Below are 19,415 nucleotides of genomic sequence, written 5' to 3' on the forward strand. Positions count from 1 at the left end.
TTATGTGATTGCCCTTTCTGTTCTCTTCCATTGTTCCTCCCCATCACATTTGAAGGCTTTTCTCTGCCCCTCTCTTTTTTTTTAAGTTGAAGGAAAAGAAATCCCAGCAGAGCAGGCATGACTTCAACACAGTATGGCTCCTTGTTTATAAAACACTGCCTTGAAGATACCTTTTTGGCTATGTTTTTTTCCCCATGCTCTTGAATGGAAACCACAGAAGCAATCTTAAAACACAATTTAAAAGTTTATTCTATGAATGGTGTTGGAAAGCCAGGATAATTTGTGAGACAAAAGAGAGAAACTGCACCAGCCAGGGTTTCTTTCCCAATGTGAGGCTGGAAAAGAGTGGAGGAAAACCTGGCACCATTTTTCTTCATGGGAAAAATGTGTGAGGGAGAGGAAGAAAACAAGTGAGGGAGGAGAGGAAGGGAGAAAACAAGGAAGAAGAAAAAAGAATGGGGGAGGGAATGAAGAAGAAAAGGAGGAAAGAAAGGAAGGAATGAAGGAAGGTTTCTTGTTAGCAACAGGTGCCCTGGCAGAACGCTGAAAGAAGGAAAGGGAAGAGAAGAGAAGAGAAGAGAAGGGAAGGGAAGATGTTGCAAGTGCTCCTCTGTGAGGCCACTGGTAGAATCCTCCTTCTCCTCAGCCAGCCAGTTCCCTTGCTTCAAGAAAAGGCTGGCAAATGTCAAAGAAGTGAGATGTGAGGTCTCCCTTGGAAACAAGGTTGCCATTCCCTCTCCCTAAAGTCCTCCCTAAAGTCATTCTCCCTCATCTTGCTACAAAACAGCACAAAAGAGCTAGATGCTTGCTATCTGACATGTTTTTCACCTAATTTACCAATTGAAGGCATAGTTGGAGTTCTCAACATGGTTTCTGTCCCGTTGTTTTGAAAACTGCACTTTTTACAACTACTCTCCATTTCAAGGACGGGAGGCAACAAACCACCATCCAAAGTGGAACAATATCATGTAATGGGATCACTCCCTCTACATCCTTCAAGTGAGTATAAAGTGTAAAACAACTGAAAAAAAGCTCAATGTGATAAGGTCCTATATCAAACTTACTTGTGGCAGTATTAACCGATTCATTACTGATTTGCCTGGTAGTAGCTGTTACATTTCTATCACATCTTCCCTATACCTCTCTTTTTTCATGTCCTCTTGCAACAGCATTCACAAACATATTTATTAAGATAGTACTGTAATAGTTTTCCTAATTTCAGTCTTGACTACTTATATATCTGCTTAGTTTCAGCTATGTCTAAAGCCTTTTGTTGGCTGCTCTTTTTGTCCCTATGCCATCTCCAACCAACACTTTTATCTTCACTTTGAGAAAAGTGATAGTTTTCTCTAACTTACATAAGTGAACAATTATAAATTAACAATTATTTTTAGCAATTCCAGCGGTATTGTGACCCATATTTTAGAAATGCTGAGTGTTCATAAGCTAACATTTTCTACTGAGTTTATACCCACAATGTTATGTGTGAGGGGAAAAAAGAATACTGCATTTTTTCAATGTTTTCTTCACATTCACATCCAATATCTGGTCAGACATCCTGAGGCAGCATTAGAACAAGTAATACCAACAGACCTGACTCATGTTCAATCAATATTCTGGTCTTTCACCTCTTCAATAGTTCAGTCTTCTTGCAATTATTCCTTCAACTATTTCAAAGGCTATACAAATACTTTCTGAAGATTGACTTGCCTTTCCATGGGAGGTAAATGACTTTTTAAATCTAAAGACTGCTGACTGGAGAGTCATGGTGCAGACACATGTGCACAAGCACACATAAACACTTCCCTTGTGAAAACATATATCTCAACTATATAGTTTAATATTGAATTAATTTAATTCTATCAATATGTTACTAAATATGAACACTATGAAGAAATCCCAACCCAGCAATCTTATCCAGTATACAACCCCTAAGAGGACTTTAAAGAACAACACAAGATATTTTATTCACAAGAAGTGAGAAATCATCTCCAGTGCACTGTATTTAACAAAAGCATAACAAAAATACAAATTATCATCTGTATTTCTGAACATCAAAAAGTTATCAGAAACCATGCACAAAAATCCTCAAAATCATTTTTGAATAGTAAAAGAGTGATATTTACAGCCTAAAAAAAAATTAGTCTCCCTATAATTCTACAGTTTTTAATTGAGTAGCTCTGATCAAGGACTGGGTGCATGTGAAGGGACTGCCTGAATCTGAATCTATCAGGTCAACCAGGCATAATGTGTTGTTGAAGGCTTTCATGGTCGGAATCACTGGGTTGTTGTGAGTCTTCCAGGCTGTATAATAATACTAATAATAATAACAACAACAACTTTGTTTTTATACGCTGCCTCCATCTCCCCGAAAGGACTCAGGGCGGCTTACATGGGGCCAAGCCAGGGTAATTACAATCATCATGAAGATAAAAACACATCGCATAAAATACAATTATGCACATTAAACATTAATATCAACTAAACATTATCTAAAAACCTGAGTAAGATTATAAAAGCAAACTGGCCAAAGTGCGCGGAGTGTATAATGTACCCTGTTTCCCTGAAAGTAAGACATCCCCAAAAAATAAGACCTAGTAGAGGTTTTGCTGAATTACTAAATATAAGGCCTCCCCCGAAAGTAAGACCAAGTTTTTGTTTGGAAGCATGCCCAATGAACAGAACACCAGAGCATGCAGGATTGGTAAATGTACATAATAATAATAATAATAATAATAATAATAATAATAATAATTTTATTTTTATACCCCGCCTCCATCTCCCCAGAGGCTCACATACCAGTTGTATATGGAAATAATGGTAGTAACAAGAAATTCTTGACAGAAGTCACAGTTTGTCTGGTTTAGTTATGTTGGTTTGTGATGACAACTACTGTACAGTATAGAATAAATGTGGGGTTTTTTTGTTCAACAATGAATATGAATTCTTCTTCATGGAAAAATAAGACATCCCCTGAAAGTAAGACCTAGCACATCTTTGGGAGTAAAAAATAATATAAGACACTGTCTTATTTTTGGGGAAACACGGTAAACTAGAGAATGAAGTAGGAAGCCAAAGTGCTGCAATTGATAGGAGACTTGGGATGAGGGAAACGTTAGAATTGTTTCTAATTGTTGGGATAAAATAAAGTGCATTGAATATAGTAATGGTCACTGGAATGAGAACCTGACATGGGGTGAGTATTCACTCTCCAAAAGCCTGCTGGAAAAGCTTTTCCAAAAATCTAAGAGGGTGCTTGCCTAATCTCCCTGGGGAGTGAGTTCCAAAGCCGGGGGTCCACCATGGAGAAGGCCCTCTCCCTCCTACCATGAGCAAAACATCAGGAGAGAATGCTTCTAGAACATGGCCATACAGGCTGGAAGACTCACAACAACCCAACCAGGCATATTTTAGTAACTAAGTCACAAGAGTTGTGTGGGGTTTGTGGTTTACTTTGTTTTTGTTGGAATATGTGGTTGGATAATTCTTTTGTTACCTTAATCCTCTTTACTGAGGTTATAAAGATCATATAAGTCTTGCTTTTAAGAAAGACAAAGAGTTTTGCGTTAACCTTTTTTAAAAAAAACCTTTTTCTTTATCAATTTATGGTTTATGAGTCAATTAACACAAGTGTACACATTATCTTTTCGTTTTCCATCATAAAGAAGAAATTGAATGCTGCAAATCTTGCCCTTTTTCCAAATGATACACAAAATACACACATCTCAAAATGTGTATCTTTCGAAAATGAGCATAAATCTGCGTTAAGCAATAGATAAAATGCATACAATAAGATACATGCATAAAAAGTAGATAATTAAGGAGTGTGCATACCAAATTGGGCATACATTTGCATGCCAAAACACACACACACACACAAACCTAAGATAAAACAAAGATGAAAAAGAATCAGGTATTAATATAATAAATGCAACAAAAATGAGAAAGATTTTTCACATCCCTGTTTGCTTTCATTATAATACACTACACAATGGAATCTGCACTCATCATGAAGCTTGAGCCTTTATAAGACTGATCAGAGACCACCTTCTGCAAGTACAAAACACCATTAGCAGCATATTATATTTTTTCACACAATTATTTTGAACATAATGACAAAACACAATGCTTATAATAATTGTTTGACTAGTATTATGTGAGCACAACTTTTTCATACCTTTTTTTAAAAGAACCTTCATAAAGACTAATTCTTTACAATTATTCAGAAATCACAATAGGGTTTTTTATGCTTTGAGGAAAGCAATAATGCAACAGGGAGAAAATATAAGAGCTCGATAAATATAAATGTAAAAGAAGTCAACAAGCAACATGCACAGTATATTTCTTGTGAAATAATTAGCAGCACATTTATGTGTTCTTGTTTACACAAGGAGAGAAAGTGACTGAATTGTTATAAGAGATGCCCCACAACAAATTCTAAAACTTCTTTAATTGTCAAGCATCAGTTTTCTTCAGGTACGTTTTTGCGGCCACAATCTCACCAAGATATTCTCCCCCCTGCCACCCCCCCCCAAAAAAAGCTGATATGAGAGACTATGGCCCCTTTATATAATCCAGATTATCAAAGCAAATACAGTAGAGTCTCACTTATCCAACATAAACAGGAAGGCAGAATGTTGGATAAGCTAAAATGTTGGATAATAATGTTGGATTAAGAAAAAGCCTATTAAACGTCAAACTGCATTATGATTTTACAGATTAAGCACTAAAACATCATGTCTTATAACAAATTGACAGAAAACGCTGTTCAATACATGGTAATGTTATGTAGTAATTACTGTATTTACGAATTTAGCACCAAAACATCGCAATGTATTGAAAACATTGACTATAAAAACATTGGCTACTAACAAATTGATTACAAATAAAGATAGAATTGAATACAATGAACTCGCAGTAACAACATTGTCTGAAGTTAAATCCGTAAAAAGTTCAGTCCTTGCTGCCTAGAGAAACAGCTGTGGATCCGGGTGGGAGGCAGACTGCATTGGATAATCCAGAACGTTGGATAAGCGAAGCTTGGATAAGCGAGACTCTACTGTAATCCACATTATCTGCTTTAAACTGGATTATCCGAGTCTACATTGCTATATAACCCAGTTCAAAGCAGATAATCTGGATTTTATATGGCAGTTTAGCAGGGGCATAAATCTAATCTGCATCAATTGAAAAAGGCCAGTTTTATTGCACTGACTATACACTACATTGAACATTCAGAAATGAATTGGAATATAATTTCTGATAGACACACATACGCCAAACAATAGATGTACGAAACTCAATAGAGCACAAAACACAAAATATATGTACAGTTCTCCCGTCCTTTTCATGTTTCATGTCTCTCAGTAAAATTTTCATAAATGCTCCACATACAGCAACAATATGGAAGTCCAAGTCTTCGCTGACGTCTGACAAAATGCAACAAACACTAAGTATTTATTTATTCATAAAGAGAATTAATAAAGCCACTCAATGACTCTGCACAGAGCAAGGGCTCTTTCGCACTACCATACAAAGTTATAACACTATGATTCCACTTTAACTGTTGTGGCTGCATTCTGGAGTTTCTAGTTTAGTGAGGCACCCAGGGCCCTTCCACACAGGCATAATGCAGAATATCAAGGCAGGAAATCCCACAATATCTGCTTTGAACTGGATTATCTGTATATATTCCAGTTCAAAGCAGATAATGTGGGATTTTATTCAGTTGTGTAGAAGGGCCCCCGGTTTCTCTGGCCGAGAATTTTAAGGGTTTTTTCTTCTTCTCTCTACATAGCAGCATTTCATAGGATGCACTGAATTGTACTGAAAAAGAGCCAGATTCAAGCTATACCTAAACAGAGCTTCCTTTCTTCGCGATGCCGGGACTTCATGAAAAGGGCATGGCCTTTTCATGGGAAGTGTGCGAGGCCATAAAATAAGGTAAAAAAGTGGAGCCCAGCATTATTTCCCTACCCCGCTTTTGATGAGGTCTATAAAGTTGGATTCCTTTTACTCAAATTGTTTAACTTTTTAACTCTCATATAATTGTGGAAGAAGCAAAACAAGACCTTCTGTCTACTTACTGAGTGCCAAGAACAGCAGGAAACTCTCACAATAGAATACTGATAAAAGAAATGAGTCTTGTGTTGATACAGTACTTTTACAATTAACAATAGACAATATTGTATTGTGTTTTTTTAAAAAAAGAATCAAGAAACAGGACACGAAGTTTTAAATATGCCATTGATTAAAAAAACAATAATACTTCTTGAATGTTTAAGGAAATTTATTAAACTGTTGTTTACAGTCTGCCTTCATTTAAATATATAATGTCTGATATATTTATGGTCTGAGAACAATCATTCCATTAGTACCATTCCTCAAATATTCTGATCTATTACTATCAGTTTCTTGAAGGATGGCTACTTTCAATTTGTCACTCATAATGGGGCAATCTATATCCATTACATTCTATTCTTGAATAAGCCACTGAAATTTGATGATAAAATATAAGTTATATTGGTTGGCAGAAAGAGATATTAAAGATATATACATGGACGTAAGTTATAAAAAACAAAGCAAAACTTCATAGAAGAAAACCCACAAAGCAAAATCAGTGTACTAACATTATGATCTTGCGTATTCAATCTTCATTACTGAGCAGAGAATCAGTGAAAAATATTTTTCTTGTAATTTTCTAGTTTCACAACTGAAGTTTTACCTTTGTTCCATAATGTTTACAGAAGTAAAAATCCCATCTTGCCATTAACCACTTGGTTCATCAGAAACTGCTATACACTCATATCTCTCAAGGTCAGACAATACGTTTTCAATAGAACTTTTTAAAACATAAACACTCAAAAATTGATGAACTCCCAAATGGGTAACACTCAGCTGTAAAAGAAGCATAAAATATATTCTGTAATTCCATACTGCTAACACGAGATGAATCCCAATCACCATTTTTACTAATTGTGCATATCTCATGAGATAAATTCTTGCTTACAAATGTCCATAAGACAAATAAATTATCTGACAGTGCAATCCTATGCATTACTTCTCAGGGCCCTTCTAGACTTCCAAAGCAGATAGGATCCAAAGCAGATAATCTGGATTTTATATAGCAATGTAGAAGGGGCCTCAGAGTAAGTCCCAACAAGTTAAATGGGACTTGCTCCCAGATAAGCATACATAGTATTGCAGCTGTCATAGAACAATGTGACTTTCCAACTCATAACAATCTGAAACAAGATATGTAAACAAATAATCTGTGTGTATAGCTGGAGAAATTGACCACTTCTTCAACTGAAGTTTGATAATGAACAATTGTATCAAAGCAAGGCCCCAGCTGCATAACACATTTATTTCCTACAGTTTTATTTCATATATATCTGCTCTGTTTACAGTGGGGAAAATCAGGTTCCAGACTTGATCATATAGGCATTATATATAGGCATAAATGCTGAGTGTAGAGGCAGATTCTTGCACCGTACAAATCACATATCAATCAAAACCTTTTGAACTGCATCCAGGCCATTCATATAAAGGAAATTAAACCATAACAGCTACAAGTGCCTTCAAACAATACTTATGGGGACCCTGGATTCTGACAATGAGCATGTCAAAAGCTGCCTTAATAAGCAGTATTTAGAAGTCTAAAGTGGTGGACATTAACATAGAGTATAATTCTCATCTTCACAGACCCAAAATGTTTTCTAGCTCTCATGAATTATATTGTGCCTACTCATGGATGGAAGTGAGATAATATGCATGGCTTCACTTTTCTTTTCCGGCCACTGCCCTAATCTTTTCTGAGTTGTGTTTACATGTGAAATAAGCTAATTGTATGTTTAAAGCAGTATCACGCTTCTGCTTCTATTACAACACCGAAGTATTTTAAGGCTTTAGGAACAAAGCAAAGTAAATATATTTGCTAAAAAAGATGCAAGACCAGAACAAGATCCAACATTTTTAAAGTTGAAATTTCTTTTTATGCTCTGCAAAGCATCAACTTCCCTGAGAAATCTGCAACCCCTTAGCTAGTGCAGTGATGAAAGTCTAATAGATCTTTCCCAGAAATGAGCCTTCAGCTATTATTGCATATTCAGATGGATAGAATATGCAGAAAAAGATGAAATTTATTATATAAATTTGATGGGAAATGTCCTTGAGCCCAATCGGAACTATTTCTTCAGACATCAGTCTTCACAGAGTGGAAAACTAGTGAACCTCTTTCCAATCCCTATAAAAATAGACTCGTGAAGGGGTGGGGTGGGTAGGAATATTCTGCTTACACAGTTAAGTACAAAACTTTATATTTGTATGGTATGCTTGTTACAAATCCCCTCTGTGAAAACACAATTTTAAAAATCACAGGTAATATACAATTTCCAGTGACAAAGTAGTCTGGCTTTAAAATTGTTGCAAACTATTCAAAATGTTACCAATTTACTATAGCCTACTGACTATTTTACAAAAAAATCCAATTTTTGCGTATTCTATTTTATGTGGGATTGTGAAGACATGGGTTCAATGGTAAGTGCTCCTAACTTTACACAGATCTGTTCCTGATTTTAACAAAAGAAAAACTACAATAGAAAAGAAAAAGGTAACCTTTAAGGAAAGTAACATGCTTAAGAGGAGCACTTTTTTACCACCAAAATGCATTCCAGTGAGTAATTAACATGTGGGAGATGTTTTAATTACACATCTGTAATGCCAGATTGAGAACAATGGTAAGTCATTAGACTAAAGCATGGGTAAGAGGACTTCAGGCATGCAAAAATCCACCTACCAGAGCCAGGTGAAAAGCAATGACTAAGAGGGGCATGACAAACATTAGCAGCACAATCTACTTTTAATAGAGTGGTTAGATTAGATACCTCATCGGATCTTACTCTCAACACAGAAATGCCAAAGGGCTCTGTGTTGAGTCCTCTGCTTAACGTTTTGTACACATATGATTCTGTCCCCTTCCATCACAGCAATATCTTTACCAAATATGCAGATGATGCAACCATGGTGGGGCTTATCTCTGAAAGGGATAAATCTGCTTATCAGGATGAGGTGGATTGGCTGCCCTCATGGTGCAGGGATAATAATCTAGTTCTTAACATCAATAAGACCAAGGAGTTCATAGTGAATGACAGAAAGAACAGACCGAAAATCGAACCCTTGGTCATAAATGGAGACCAAGTGCTGTGGTTTTTAAGTTTTTGGGTGTCACTGTTAAGGAGGATCTGACCTGGGCACCCATACGGCAGTGTTGATTAAGAGGGCCCAGAAGAGACTGTACTACCTAAGACTTCTAAGGAACCAACAACTGAATGAAAAACTGCTGGTAACTTTCTACCACTGTGCTATAGACAGTGTCCTAACCTACTGCATCTGCGTATGGTTTAGTAAGTGCTAAAGGGTCACCACTAGATTTGTGCATGGATCCATTTTCAAAGAAAGTCTCCGTCTGGTATGGTTGGTTCAGTTGGTTCAAAGACCCATTTTCTTTGGAGTGTGGAGATGGAGGCAGCTGTTAGAAGGGAAAGGATCCCAGAAGGAATCACAGGAGGGGGAGTTTCTTAACCCCTTGCCTTAAACTTGGGTCTCCTCGAAAGAGAAAAGGGAAAGGATAGCAGGAAGGGGGGTTTCCTCAAGCCCTTGCCTTAAACCTGGGAAGCGTCTCACCCCCCCCCCCCCAAATTACTCCGAAAAGACCGGCTTGAAAACGAATCTTTCAACTTTTTGGATCAAAAATGGATTTCAGTCCTCCTGAATTTGGGAGGCTCCAGAATAACAGATCGGGGGGGGGGGGGCAGTGAAATCGAGGACATCTAAAGGGATCAAGGTTTACCCAGATTGCACATGCCTAGTCACCACTACTGCACAGATTTTAACTGGTTGCCCTCTCCCCTCTTTGGAAGAAATTTAAAGGTCCCACGGCCTTATGAAAGCTCAGAGCATTCTTGGGGATCCATCTCACCCAACATATTCTTTCCTTTTTTAAAAATATTGCCATCTGGCAGACGGTACAGGATGACAAAGACAAGGACAAACAGACTGAGGCCCTTTCTACACAGCCCTGTAGCTATGATGAACTCAATAGTTTCACATTGATGTGGCATTGGGGGCTGTGCAGTGGTGGTTGGGGTGTGGAGGGATTGGTGTGTTGTTTTATGATGTGTGCTGGGAAAGGCATTTAATTTTTGTGTGCAATAGTACAATGACAATAAAGCTATTCTATTCTATTCTATTCTATTCTATTAATAACTTCAAAAGTGAAAGTTGACTTGACAAAAAATAGATTGGGGATGATGGGAGACTTTTAACCAAGACTATTGTTAAGAAGTTAGAATTAGAAAAAATTGTCCACCTACAGAAAAACCTCAGGATCTATATCAGACAAAGGCAGCCATGGAAGAGCCATTTCTTCTCCTCATTAGATCACACAAACCTATTTGGGGATAAAACAAATCATTCATGGCAACTATAACTTCACATTCTGTTTAAAACTGTAGGTTTAAGGTGGTATTCAATGAAAAGTATTTGGAGTCACATGAAGTCTCTTGACCATGCTTTTCCAGCGACCACCCTAAACATGCAATGAAGAATTGGAATTCATTTGCCACAGATTCCACAGAGCACTCTTTTTCTTTTTTTATTGTAATTTGTGTATCTCAAATCTTGATGAAGTGCAAAGCACATGAAGAACTTTTAAATTATTTATTTAATGGGGAGGGAGATTTCGGTAAGGTATATTATAAGTATCCCTAGTCAGGAATACAGGAAAATTTCAGAAGGATGTATAAAAGAACTAGGACATTATGATGAACAAAGTGTTTTTTGTATTCTGCTCCACTGGCACCAAAGTCATAGGCAGAAGGACTTGGAATATCTTTTTTCCTAAAGCAAGCATTTAGTGGTTGATCCTCCTAGGTCTAGTGATGTAAATAATTACAAATTTTCCAAGCCTTGATGAGAAAGGATGTCTCAACACACTGAATCATCCAAGTGAAAATATTGCTAACTGTAGTGAGATTTTTTACATTTCAGGATTTGCTTGCCTACATACGAGAGAAGAATATATTTTCAGGATTTTTTCACAACAGTTACTTTAAAAAGAATTATTTATCAATGAATTGCTGTTTTTGAGGGGGATTCAATATAATTTTATTGATAAAATATAGAAATATTGAGGTGCTAGAAGTGATCCACGAGGTCACGAAGAGTGGGAAGCGACTGAACGAATAAACAAAAACAGCAGTGTCTTAGTGAGTTGGATGAGCACTGGGACATCCCTGAGGTCTATCAATCACATGGAGTTGAGAAATACTTTTTCAGAAAGAAAAGGTAGAGACACAACTGTCGCAAACCCCTCAAGACTGAAAGGATCTCATCATCCCCACTAAAATAGGAGAAGGAGAGAGAGGAGGGGAAAACATCACATACTCCATGACTCTGTCAAGCAGGCAGGTGAAACTTCGATTCACCTCTTTAAAAGACTACATTTACATAAGAACTATAAAACAAATTAAAAGAAACCCTTAAATCTGCTGTAAGCTTACCAACTTTGTGGACAAAACATCTCTGGGAGGTAAACTGTATTTTTCAGTCGGAAAATATAGAGACTAAAAAAGGACCCTTAAAATCTAATTAGTGAAACTATTCTCCAAGAATTTTCTAAATCTGCCTGGTGAAACTATCTTGTGAGACCAACTACAAAAGGGTGAAAGTGAATTAATTTGTTAAAGATTAAACTATAAGAACCATGGGAATTAAAACTGTTTAACATACCTAGGAACTCGATAAAAGGTAAAGGTTTCCCCTGACGTTAAGTCCAGTCATATCTGACTCTGGGAGGTTGGTGCTCATCTCCATTTCTAAGCCAAAGAGCTGGCGTTGTCCGTAGACACCTCCAAGGTCATGTGGCCAGCATGACTGCATGGAGCGCCGTGACCTTCCCACCGGAGCAGTACCTATTGATCTACTCACATTTGCATGTTTTTGAACTGCTAGGTTGGCAGGAGCTGGAGCTAACAGTGGGCGCTCAAGCCGCTCCCGGGATTTGAACCTGGGACCTTTTGGTCTGCAAGTTCAGCAGCTCAGCGCTTTAACACACTTTGCCACCGGGGCTTCCAGGAACTCGATAGTCATAATATTATGTGCCTTTGGACTGACTCCAAACAGGAAATAAGCCAGGAAGTAACCATTGCAGCAAACACCTGTGAAGCTGTGACTAGTCAAACACCATCTTTAAATCCGCAGACAGTGCAATCAAATATGGCACATAACATATTCAATTGATGTCACTGTTTTTAGATCTAGGTTGTTAACATTTTGGAATTTTCAGATGTACTCTGTTATGTTACTTGTTTTAAGCCCAATAAGCAAGTGCAATGTTAACACTTTAAAAAGGTATTTTCCAGCTGATAACTTTCCAGAAGTGTGTGGCTACTTCTCAATATACTTAATTCAGAAACAGACAACTGTATAACTGGCCTTCTCCCCTCCACACACACATATCCATACATAGTGGATCCTAAGGTAGCTTAACTTAAAGGACCTCATCAAAAAGGCCCATGAATTTGCTACGCATCATGGTGAATTCATGGGCTACTAGCAAGGGTGTGGAGAAGCCATCACTCCATGCCCTGCATTGCATGACTTGTCTTTCCCCCAATTCCATGGGGGAAGTGTCACTGCCCAACTTCCCCCATTGCTTGCAAGGGTCCCATGTTGCTGTGGCAGTGGCATACACCTCTTGCTCTTCCTTTTCTGGATGGAGCCCAACTTGAAGTACACTTGCGTTGTGTAATGGGCTCCATCCTGAAAGAGGTGAACATGTAGCATAGGGTGGGTCAAGTAAGCCATCTGATGAGGTCGAAAAAACGTTTCTCTTTCTCCTCCCTAGGAGTTTCTTTGAGCAACAAAGATTACCTGAAAAACCAAGAGGATTTTTGTACAATGTGAGGTGGATTATGGGTTGGTATAAGGATAGGAGGAATCACCCAGAATTGACCAGAAATATCAAGCATCTTTTTAATTATTATCTTCCTCCTCTCAGAATTCAACCAAATGTTTTTTGAAACAAAAATGGCATGCAGGATATTTCTACTCCTACTACTAAAACAAAGCCAGAAACAGCCCATGATGCTAATTCCTTAAAATATGTCCTGTGCAGCATTGAAAGAAACACACATTATCCAGCTTAGAAAGAGTTTTTATGACCTCACAGGCCAATAATTTATTTTTCAGAAGCAAGGTTTTACAGTGCTACTATAAACCTGTAACAAAATGGGTTCGCAATAAAAAGATTGGAAAATGGCTAAATGCTGTATAAAGTGAAAATATTACATATTCTACATGCTAAGATATCCTTCTCATATAACTGATGACAACAGGAAAGCAACCATCATTCTGAGATAAAATCTTCTCTATAAAAGACATGAGTCAAGTAACAACCAACAAAGCATTGTGGTAGATCAATCTAGCATCTTCCAAAAGCTTTATAGCAATTTGAGAAAGTTATCTATTGGTAACCAGTAGGCTTGATCGATCCATGAAAAATTTGATTCTAAACTCGTTTCAAAACTAGAGGGGGCAGTTTTTCGTTTTTGTTGCTATTTACGAATTTTGTCCCCAAAATTTTTCGAAATTAACGAAAATTCGTTATTTTCGAAATTAATTCGTTAATGGCGGACGCGCATGCACGGTCGCCCAAAAACAGCAGAGCGTTTGCCCTTTCCTAAGATTTATTGCACAATTTTATAGTTTACTGTGCCCGGCCACGCGTTGCTGTGGTGTATGGGAATTCTTTGTTAGGTAGGTGGAATAACAGTGAATAATAGCTTTGTAGCCTGAAAGCCTGGCCATTTTCTTATGGGAATCCTTGTTTGGTGAGGTGGAATAGAAAGGAATAGGCTTGCTGCTTGGAAGGTTAGGTAGTTGCCTTTTAGGGGGGTAGAATTGTAATGAATAGCCTCGGTGGTTCAAAGCCTGGGTGCTTGCTATCTAGGGGAAATCTTTGGTTGGTCAGATTCAGAGTAGTATCACTGTTTCAAAGCCTGGTCGCCTTTTTCGAAGGTTAATCTTTTATTGGTCTGGTTGAATTGCACTGAATATCCTTGCAGCTCAAAAGTCTGGCTGTATTTATTATTTTGTATTATATATATTACTAAATATAGAAAGCATGGCACATTGCCTGTTGTGGGTTTTGGCCTTTTTTTGGTGTTGTGATTGTGTTTATTGTGTGATTGTGTTGTAACTTACTGGAGGCAAGAAAAGAAAAGAAAGAAAAAGCCACAGCCGGCAAGGCCCATACCTTGAAATATTGCCCAGGGGGGCCGGCCACCGTTGGCCGGCACGCTTCCCGAAAAGGAAGAAAGAGTGGCCGCCCCCAAGGAGGTTTCTGTGCCAAATCGCACAAAGGGGTAAGAACGACAGCCGAGAGAGAAGAGAGATGCGGTGCATCGCGGGAAACACGACCACGTAGGCCGTGAGGCAGCAAAAACAAAACAAAAGAAAGATACACCCACAGGCGGCAAGGCCCGCACTTTAAAATACTGCTCAGGGGGGCCGGCCACCGTTGCCCGGCACGCTTCCCGAAAAGGAAGAAAGAGTGGCCGCCCCCAAGGAGGCTTCTGTGCCAAAGCGCACTAAGGGGTAAGAACGACAGCCGAGAGAGAAGAGAGATGCGGTGCACCGCGGGAAACACGACCACGTAGGCCGTGAGGCAGCAAAAACAAAACAAAAGAAAGATACACCCACAGGCGGCAAGGCCCGCACGTTGAAATACTGCTCAGGGGGGCCGGCCACCGTTGGCCGGCACGCTTCCCAAAAAGGAAGAAAGAGTGGCCGCCCCCAAGGAGGCTTCTGTGCCAAAGCGCACTAAGGGGTAAAGAACGACAGCCGAGAGAGAAGAGAGATGCGGTGCACCGCGGGAAACACAGCCACGTAGGCCGTGAGGCAGCAAAAACAAAACAAAAGAAAGATACACCCACAGGCGGCAAGGCCCGCACGTTGAAATACTGCTCAGGGGGGCCGGCCACCGTTGGCCGGCACGCTTCCCAAAAAGGAAGAAAGAGTGGCCCACAACTTAAAATACTAGGCCGGCCAACTTTGGCCGGCACGCTTCCCACAGAGGGAAAAAGAGTGGCCCACACATTTAAATACTGCTCACTGAGGGCCGGCCACCGTTGCCCGGCACGCTTCCCGAAAAGGAAGAAAGAGTGGCCCACAACTTAAAATACTAGGCCGGCCAACTTTGGCCGGCACGCTTCCCACAGAGGGAAAAAGAGTGGCCCACACATTTAAATACTGCTCACTGAGGGCCGGCCACCGTTGCCCGGCACGCTTCCCGAAAAGGAAGAAAGAGTGGCCGCCCCCAAGAAGGTTTCTGTGCCAAATCGCACAAAGGGGTAAGAACGACAGCCGAGAGAGAAGAGAGATGCGGTGCATCACGGGAAACACGACCACGTAGGCCATGAGGCAGCAAAAACAAAACAAAAGAAAGATACACCCACAGGCGGCAAGGCCCGCACCTTAAAATACTGCTCAGGGGGGCCGGCCACCGTTGCCTGGCACGCTTCCCGAAAAGGAAGAAAGAGTGGCCGCCCCCAAGGAGGCTTCTGTGCCAAAGCGCACTAAGGGGTAAGAACGACAGCCGAGAGAGAAGAGAGATGCGGTGCACCGCGGGAAACACGACCACGTAGGCCGTGAGGCAGCAAAAACAAAACAAAAGAAAGATACACCCACAGGCGGCAAGGCCCGCACGTTGAAATACTGCTCAGGGGGGCCGGCCACCGTTGGCCGGCACGCTTCCCGAAAAGGAAGAAAGAGTGGCCCACAACTTAAAATACTAGGCCGGCCAACTTTGGCTGGCACGCTTCCCACAGAGGGAAAAAGAGTGGCCCACACATTTAAATACTGCTCACTGAGGGCCGGCCACCGTTGCCCGGCACGCTTCCCGAAAAGGAAGAAAGAGTGGCCGCCCCCAAGGAGGCTTCTGTGCCAAATCGCACAAAGGGGTAAAGAACGACAGCCGAGAGAGAAGAGAGATGCGGTGCACCGTGGGAAACACGACCACGTAGGCCGTGAGGCAGCAAAAACAAAACAAAAGAAAGATACACCCACAGGCGGCAAGGCCCGCACCTTAAAATACTGCTCAGGGGGGCCGGCCACCGTTGCCCGGCATGCTTCCCGAAAAGGAAGAAAGAGTGGCCGCCCCCAAGGAGGCTTCTGTGCCAAAGCGCACTAAGGGGTAAAGAACGACAGCCGAGAGAGAAGAGAGATGCGGTGCACCGCGGGAAACACGACCACGTAGGCCGTGAGGCAGCAAAAACAAAACAAAAGAAAGATACACCCACAGGCGGCAAGGCCCGCACGTTGAAATACTGCTCAGGGGGGCCGGCCACCGTTGCCCGGCACGCTTCCCGAAAAGGAAGAAAGAGTGGCCGCCCCCAAGGAGGCTTCTGTGCCAAAGCGCACTAAGGGGTAAGAACGACAGCCGAGAGAGAAGAGAGATGCGGTGCACCGCGGGAAACACGACCACGTAGGCCGTGAGGCAGCAAAAACAAAACAAAAGAAAGATACACCCACAGGCGGCAAGGCCCGCACCTTAAAATACTGCTCAGGGGGGCCGGCCACCGTTGCCCGGCACGCTTCCCAAAAAGGAAGAAAGAGTGGCCGCCCCCAAGGAGGCTTCTGTGCCAAAGCGCACTAAGGGGTAAAGAACGACAGCCGAGAGAGAAGAGAGATGCGGTGCACCGCGGGAAACACAGCCACGTAGGCCGTGAGGCAGCAAAAACAAAACAAAAGAAAGATACACCCACAGGCGGCAAGGCCCGCACCTTAAAATACTGCTCAGGGGGGCCGGCCACCGTTGCCCGGCACGCTTCCCGAAAAGGAAGAAAGAGTGGCCGCCCCCAAGGAGGCTTCTGTGCCAAAGCGCACTAAGGGGTAAGAACGACAGCCGAGAGAGAAGAGAGATGCGGTGCACCGCGGGAAACACGACCACGTAGGCCGTGAGGCAGCAAAAACAAAACAAAAGAAAGATACACCCACAGGCGGCAAGGCCCGCACCTTAAAATACTGCTCAGGGGGGCCGGCCACCGTTGCCCGGCACGCTTCCCGAAAAGGAAGAAAGAGTGGCCGCCCCCAAGGAGGCTTCTGTGCCAAAGCGCACTAAGGGGTAAGAACGACAGCCGAGAGAGAAGAGAGATGCGGTGCACCGCGGGAAACACGACCACGTAGGCCGTGAGGCAGCAAAAACAAAACAAAAGAAAGATACACCCACAGGCGGCAAGGCCCGCACCTTAAAATACTGCTCAGGGGGGCCGGCCACCGTTGCCCGGCACGCTTCCCAGAGACAGAGAGAGAAGTAAAATACCTGGAAATGTGGGCGCAAGCCCCTCAGACGTGTCTTCTTCACGTCTGCTAGTGAACTGTGGGCCCAAGCCCCACTGACCAGGGGGGCCGGCCACCGTTGGCCGGCCCCACGACCACCACAGAACCCACATGGGGAAGGGCGTGTATTCTTCACGTCTGCTAGTGAACTGGGGGCCGGCCACCGTTGGCCGGCCCCACGCCTCCTACTCACCCCCCAAGGGGAAGGGCGTGTATTCTTCACGTCTGCTAGTGAACTGTGGGCCCAAGCCCCACTGACCAGGGGGGCCAGCCACCGTTGGCCGACCCCACGCCCACCACAGAACCCACATGGGGAAGGGCGTGTATTCTTCACGTCTGCTAGTGAAATGTGGGCCCAAGCCCCACTGACTAATGTGTCAACCAGACCATAGCAACACAGTCTGTAGCCGCCACAAAGGCACACTCCATGACAGCAAACCGTCAGCGGCCCTGGCCGCACCCTTCCCGGGAGGACACAAGCTAGCTGGCATTCCACAGGGAAATCGTGGACATCATGACATCAATAATGATTGTACTAATACCACAGTAAGATCTTTATTGTTATTACCCGGCCCATCTTCCCGGAGGGACTCTGAGCAGTTTCCATGGGGCGTGGCCGTCAGCAATACAATGTGAACAATTAAACCCCAAAATTTTATATTTGTTAAAGGAAATGTTGCATCAATAACACATAAAATAAGAAAGCTGTCACAGCATTACCTGCTTAAAAAACAGAGGTGTAAAAACACGGCTCTGTGGCCGAGGGCTGAATAATTGCACATAGATCATAGAATCATAGAATCATAGAATAGTAGAGTTGGAAGAGACCACATGGGCCATCTAGTCCAACCCCCTGCTAAGAAGCAGGAAATCGCATTCAAAGCACCCCCGACAGATGGCCATCCAGCCTCTGCTTAAAAGCCTCCAAGGAAGGAGCCTCCACCACGGCCCCGGGGAGAGAGTTCCACTGTCGAACAGCTCTCACAGTGAGGAAGTTCTTCCTGATGTTCAGGTGGAATCTCCTTTCCTGTAGTTTGAAGCCATTGTTCCGTGTCCTAGTCTGCAGGGCAGCAGAAAACAAGCTTGCTCCCTCTTCCCTATGACTTCCCTTCACGTATTTGTACATGGCTATCATGTCTCCTCTCAGCCTTCTCTTCTGCAATGAGGTAGATGAGGTAGTTTGAGAGTTAAAAATCAATAAAGTGCGAAATACTCTTTGCCTGGAAACCAATTCTTCATCTGCCAGCGATCCACCCCACAGTCCTCGAAGGCTTTTCGGAACTGGAATGTTTTACGGCTCTGATGTCAGGTTAATGTTTCTATGGCGTTGAACTAGAGGGAAGAGTTGTGTGTGTGTCTGGTGTTATTAAAGGTAAATGACCAAAGCTGGGTTGAGAAGGAAGCCAAAGGGAACCACAGAGATGTATAACTGTCAACAGCATGGATTGGATGAGGAGGGTTTGACAGACCTTTACTTTATTCTTGCAACATCTCACTGTAGGTGTGGACTGTGGTCTGCAAGTTAGTAAAGGTTTTGCAGAGCTGTGTCCACACTACACAAAAAAAGAAAAGAGACTTCATGCAAAAATTGGAGGACCGCATACTGGCATTGTCATCGCAATGCCGTAGTCCAGAAACCTGCAGATGTGAGAGCTTGACCGTTAGGAAGGCAGAGCGTGGGAAAAAACGGCACTTTTGAAAAGAATTCCTTTTTGAAAAACAAGACAGTGCCTGGGAGTGTTAGAAGATCCAACTGGTCCATCCTCCATGTTTTATTGCCCGTCCGATTCAAGGAGGTAGTGATATTACAGGCATAGCATCAGGATGGCATGGACTTGAAGGAAGTGACGCCGTTGATGTCCAACAGGAATTTCTTTTCTGAATCTGTCCGAGAGTTCTCCATAGATAGTTGAAGACTACAAGTCTTACTTCTGAGTGTAAGACTTTCTGCGGTGAGATTCCACCCTCTTCTATCGTCCTACCAACAAACAGAACCTGCGCCCAAGGGTCACTAG

At 42.0% G+C, this 19,415-nt stretch overlaps 1 protein-coding gene across 5 annotated transcripts in view; it reads right to left on the bottom strand.

The window, feature by feature from the left end:
• Positions 1-19,415, bottom strand: part of prr16 (proline rich 16) — a 168,994-nt gene that overhangs the window by 90,641 nt on the left and 58,938 nt on the right. Inside the window, exon 1 of one of the 5 annotated variants that reach the window (XM_016994858.2) lies at positions 6,725-14,523. The exons of the other annotated variants lie outside the window; for them this stretch is intronic. Coding sequence (XP_016850347.1) covers positions 6,725-6,769 — 45 coding nt within the window. The 5' untranslated portion in view covers positions 6,770-14,523. Of the gene's footprint in view, positions 1-6,724; positions 14,524-19,415 lie in introns of those variants that run through there. 5 annotated transcript variants of the gene reach the window in all.

Source organism: Anolis carolinensis, chromosome 2 (assembly GCF_035594765.1).
Source record: "Anolis carolinensis isolate JA03-04 chromosome 2, rAnoCar3.1.pri, whole genome shotgun sequence".
Classification (NCBI taxonomy): domain Eukaryota; kingdom Metazoa; phylum Chordata; class Lepidosauria; order Squamata; family Dactyloidae; genus Anolis; species Anolis carolinensis.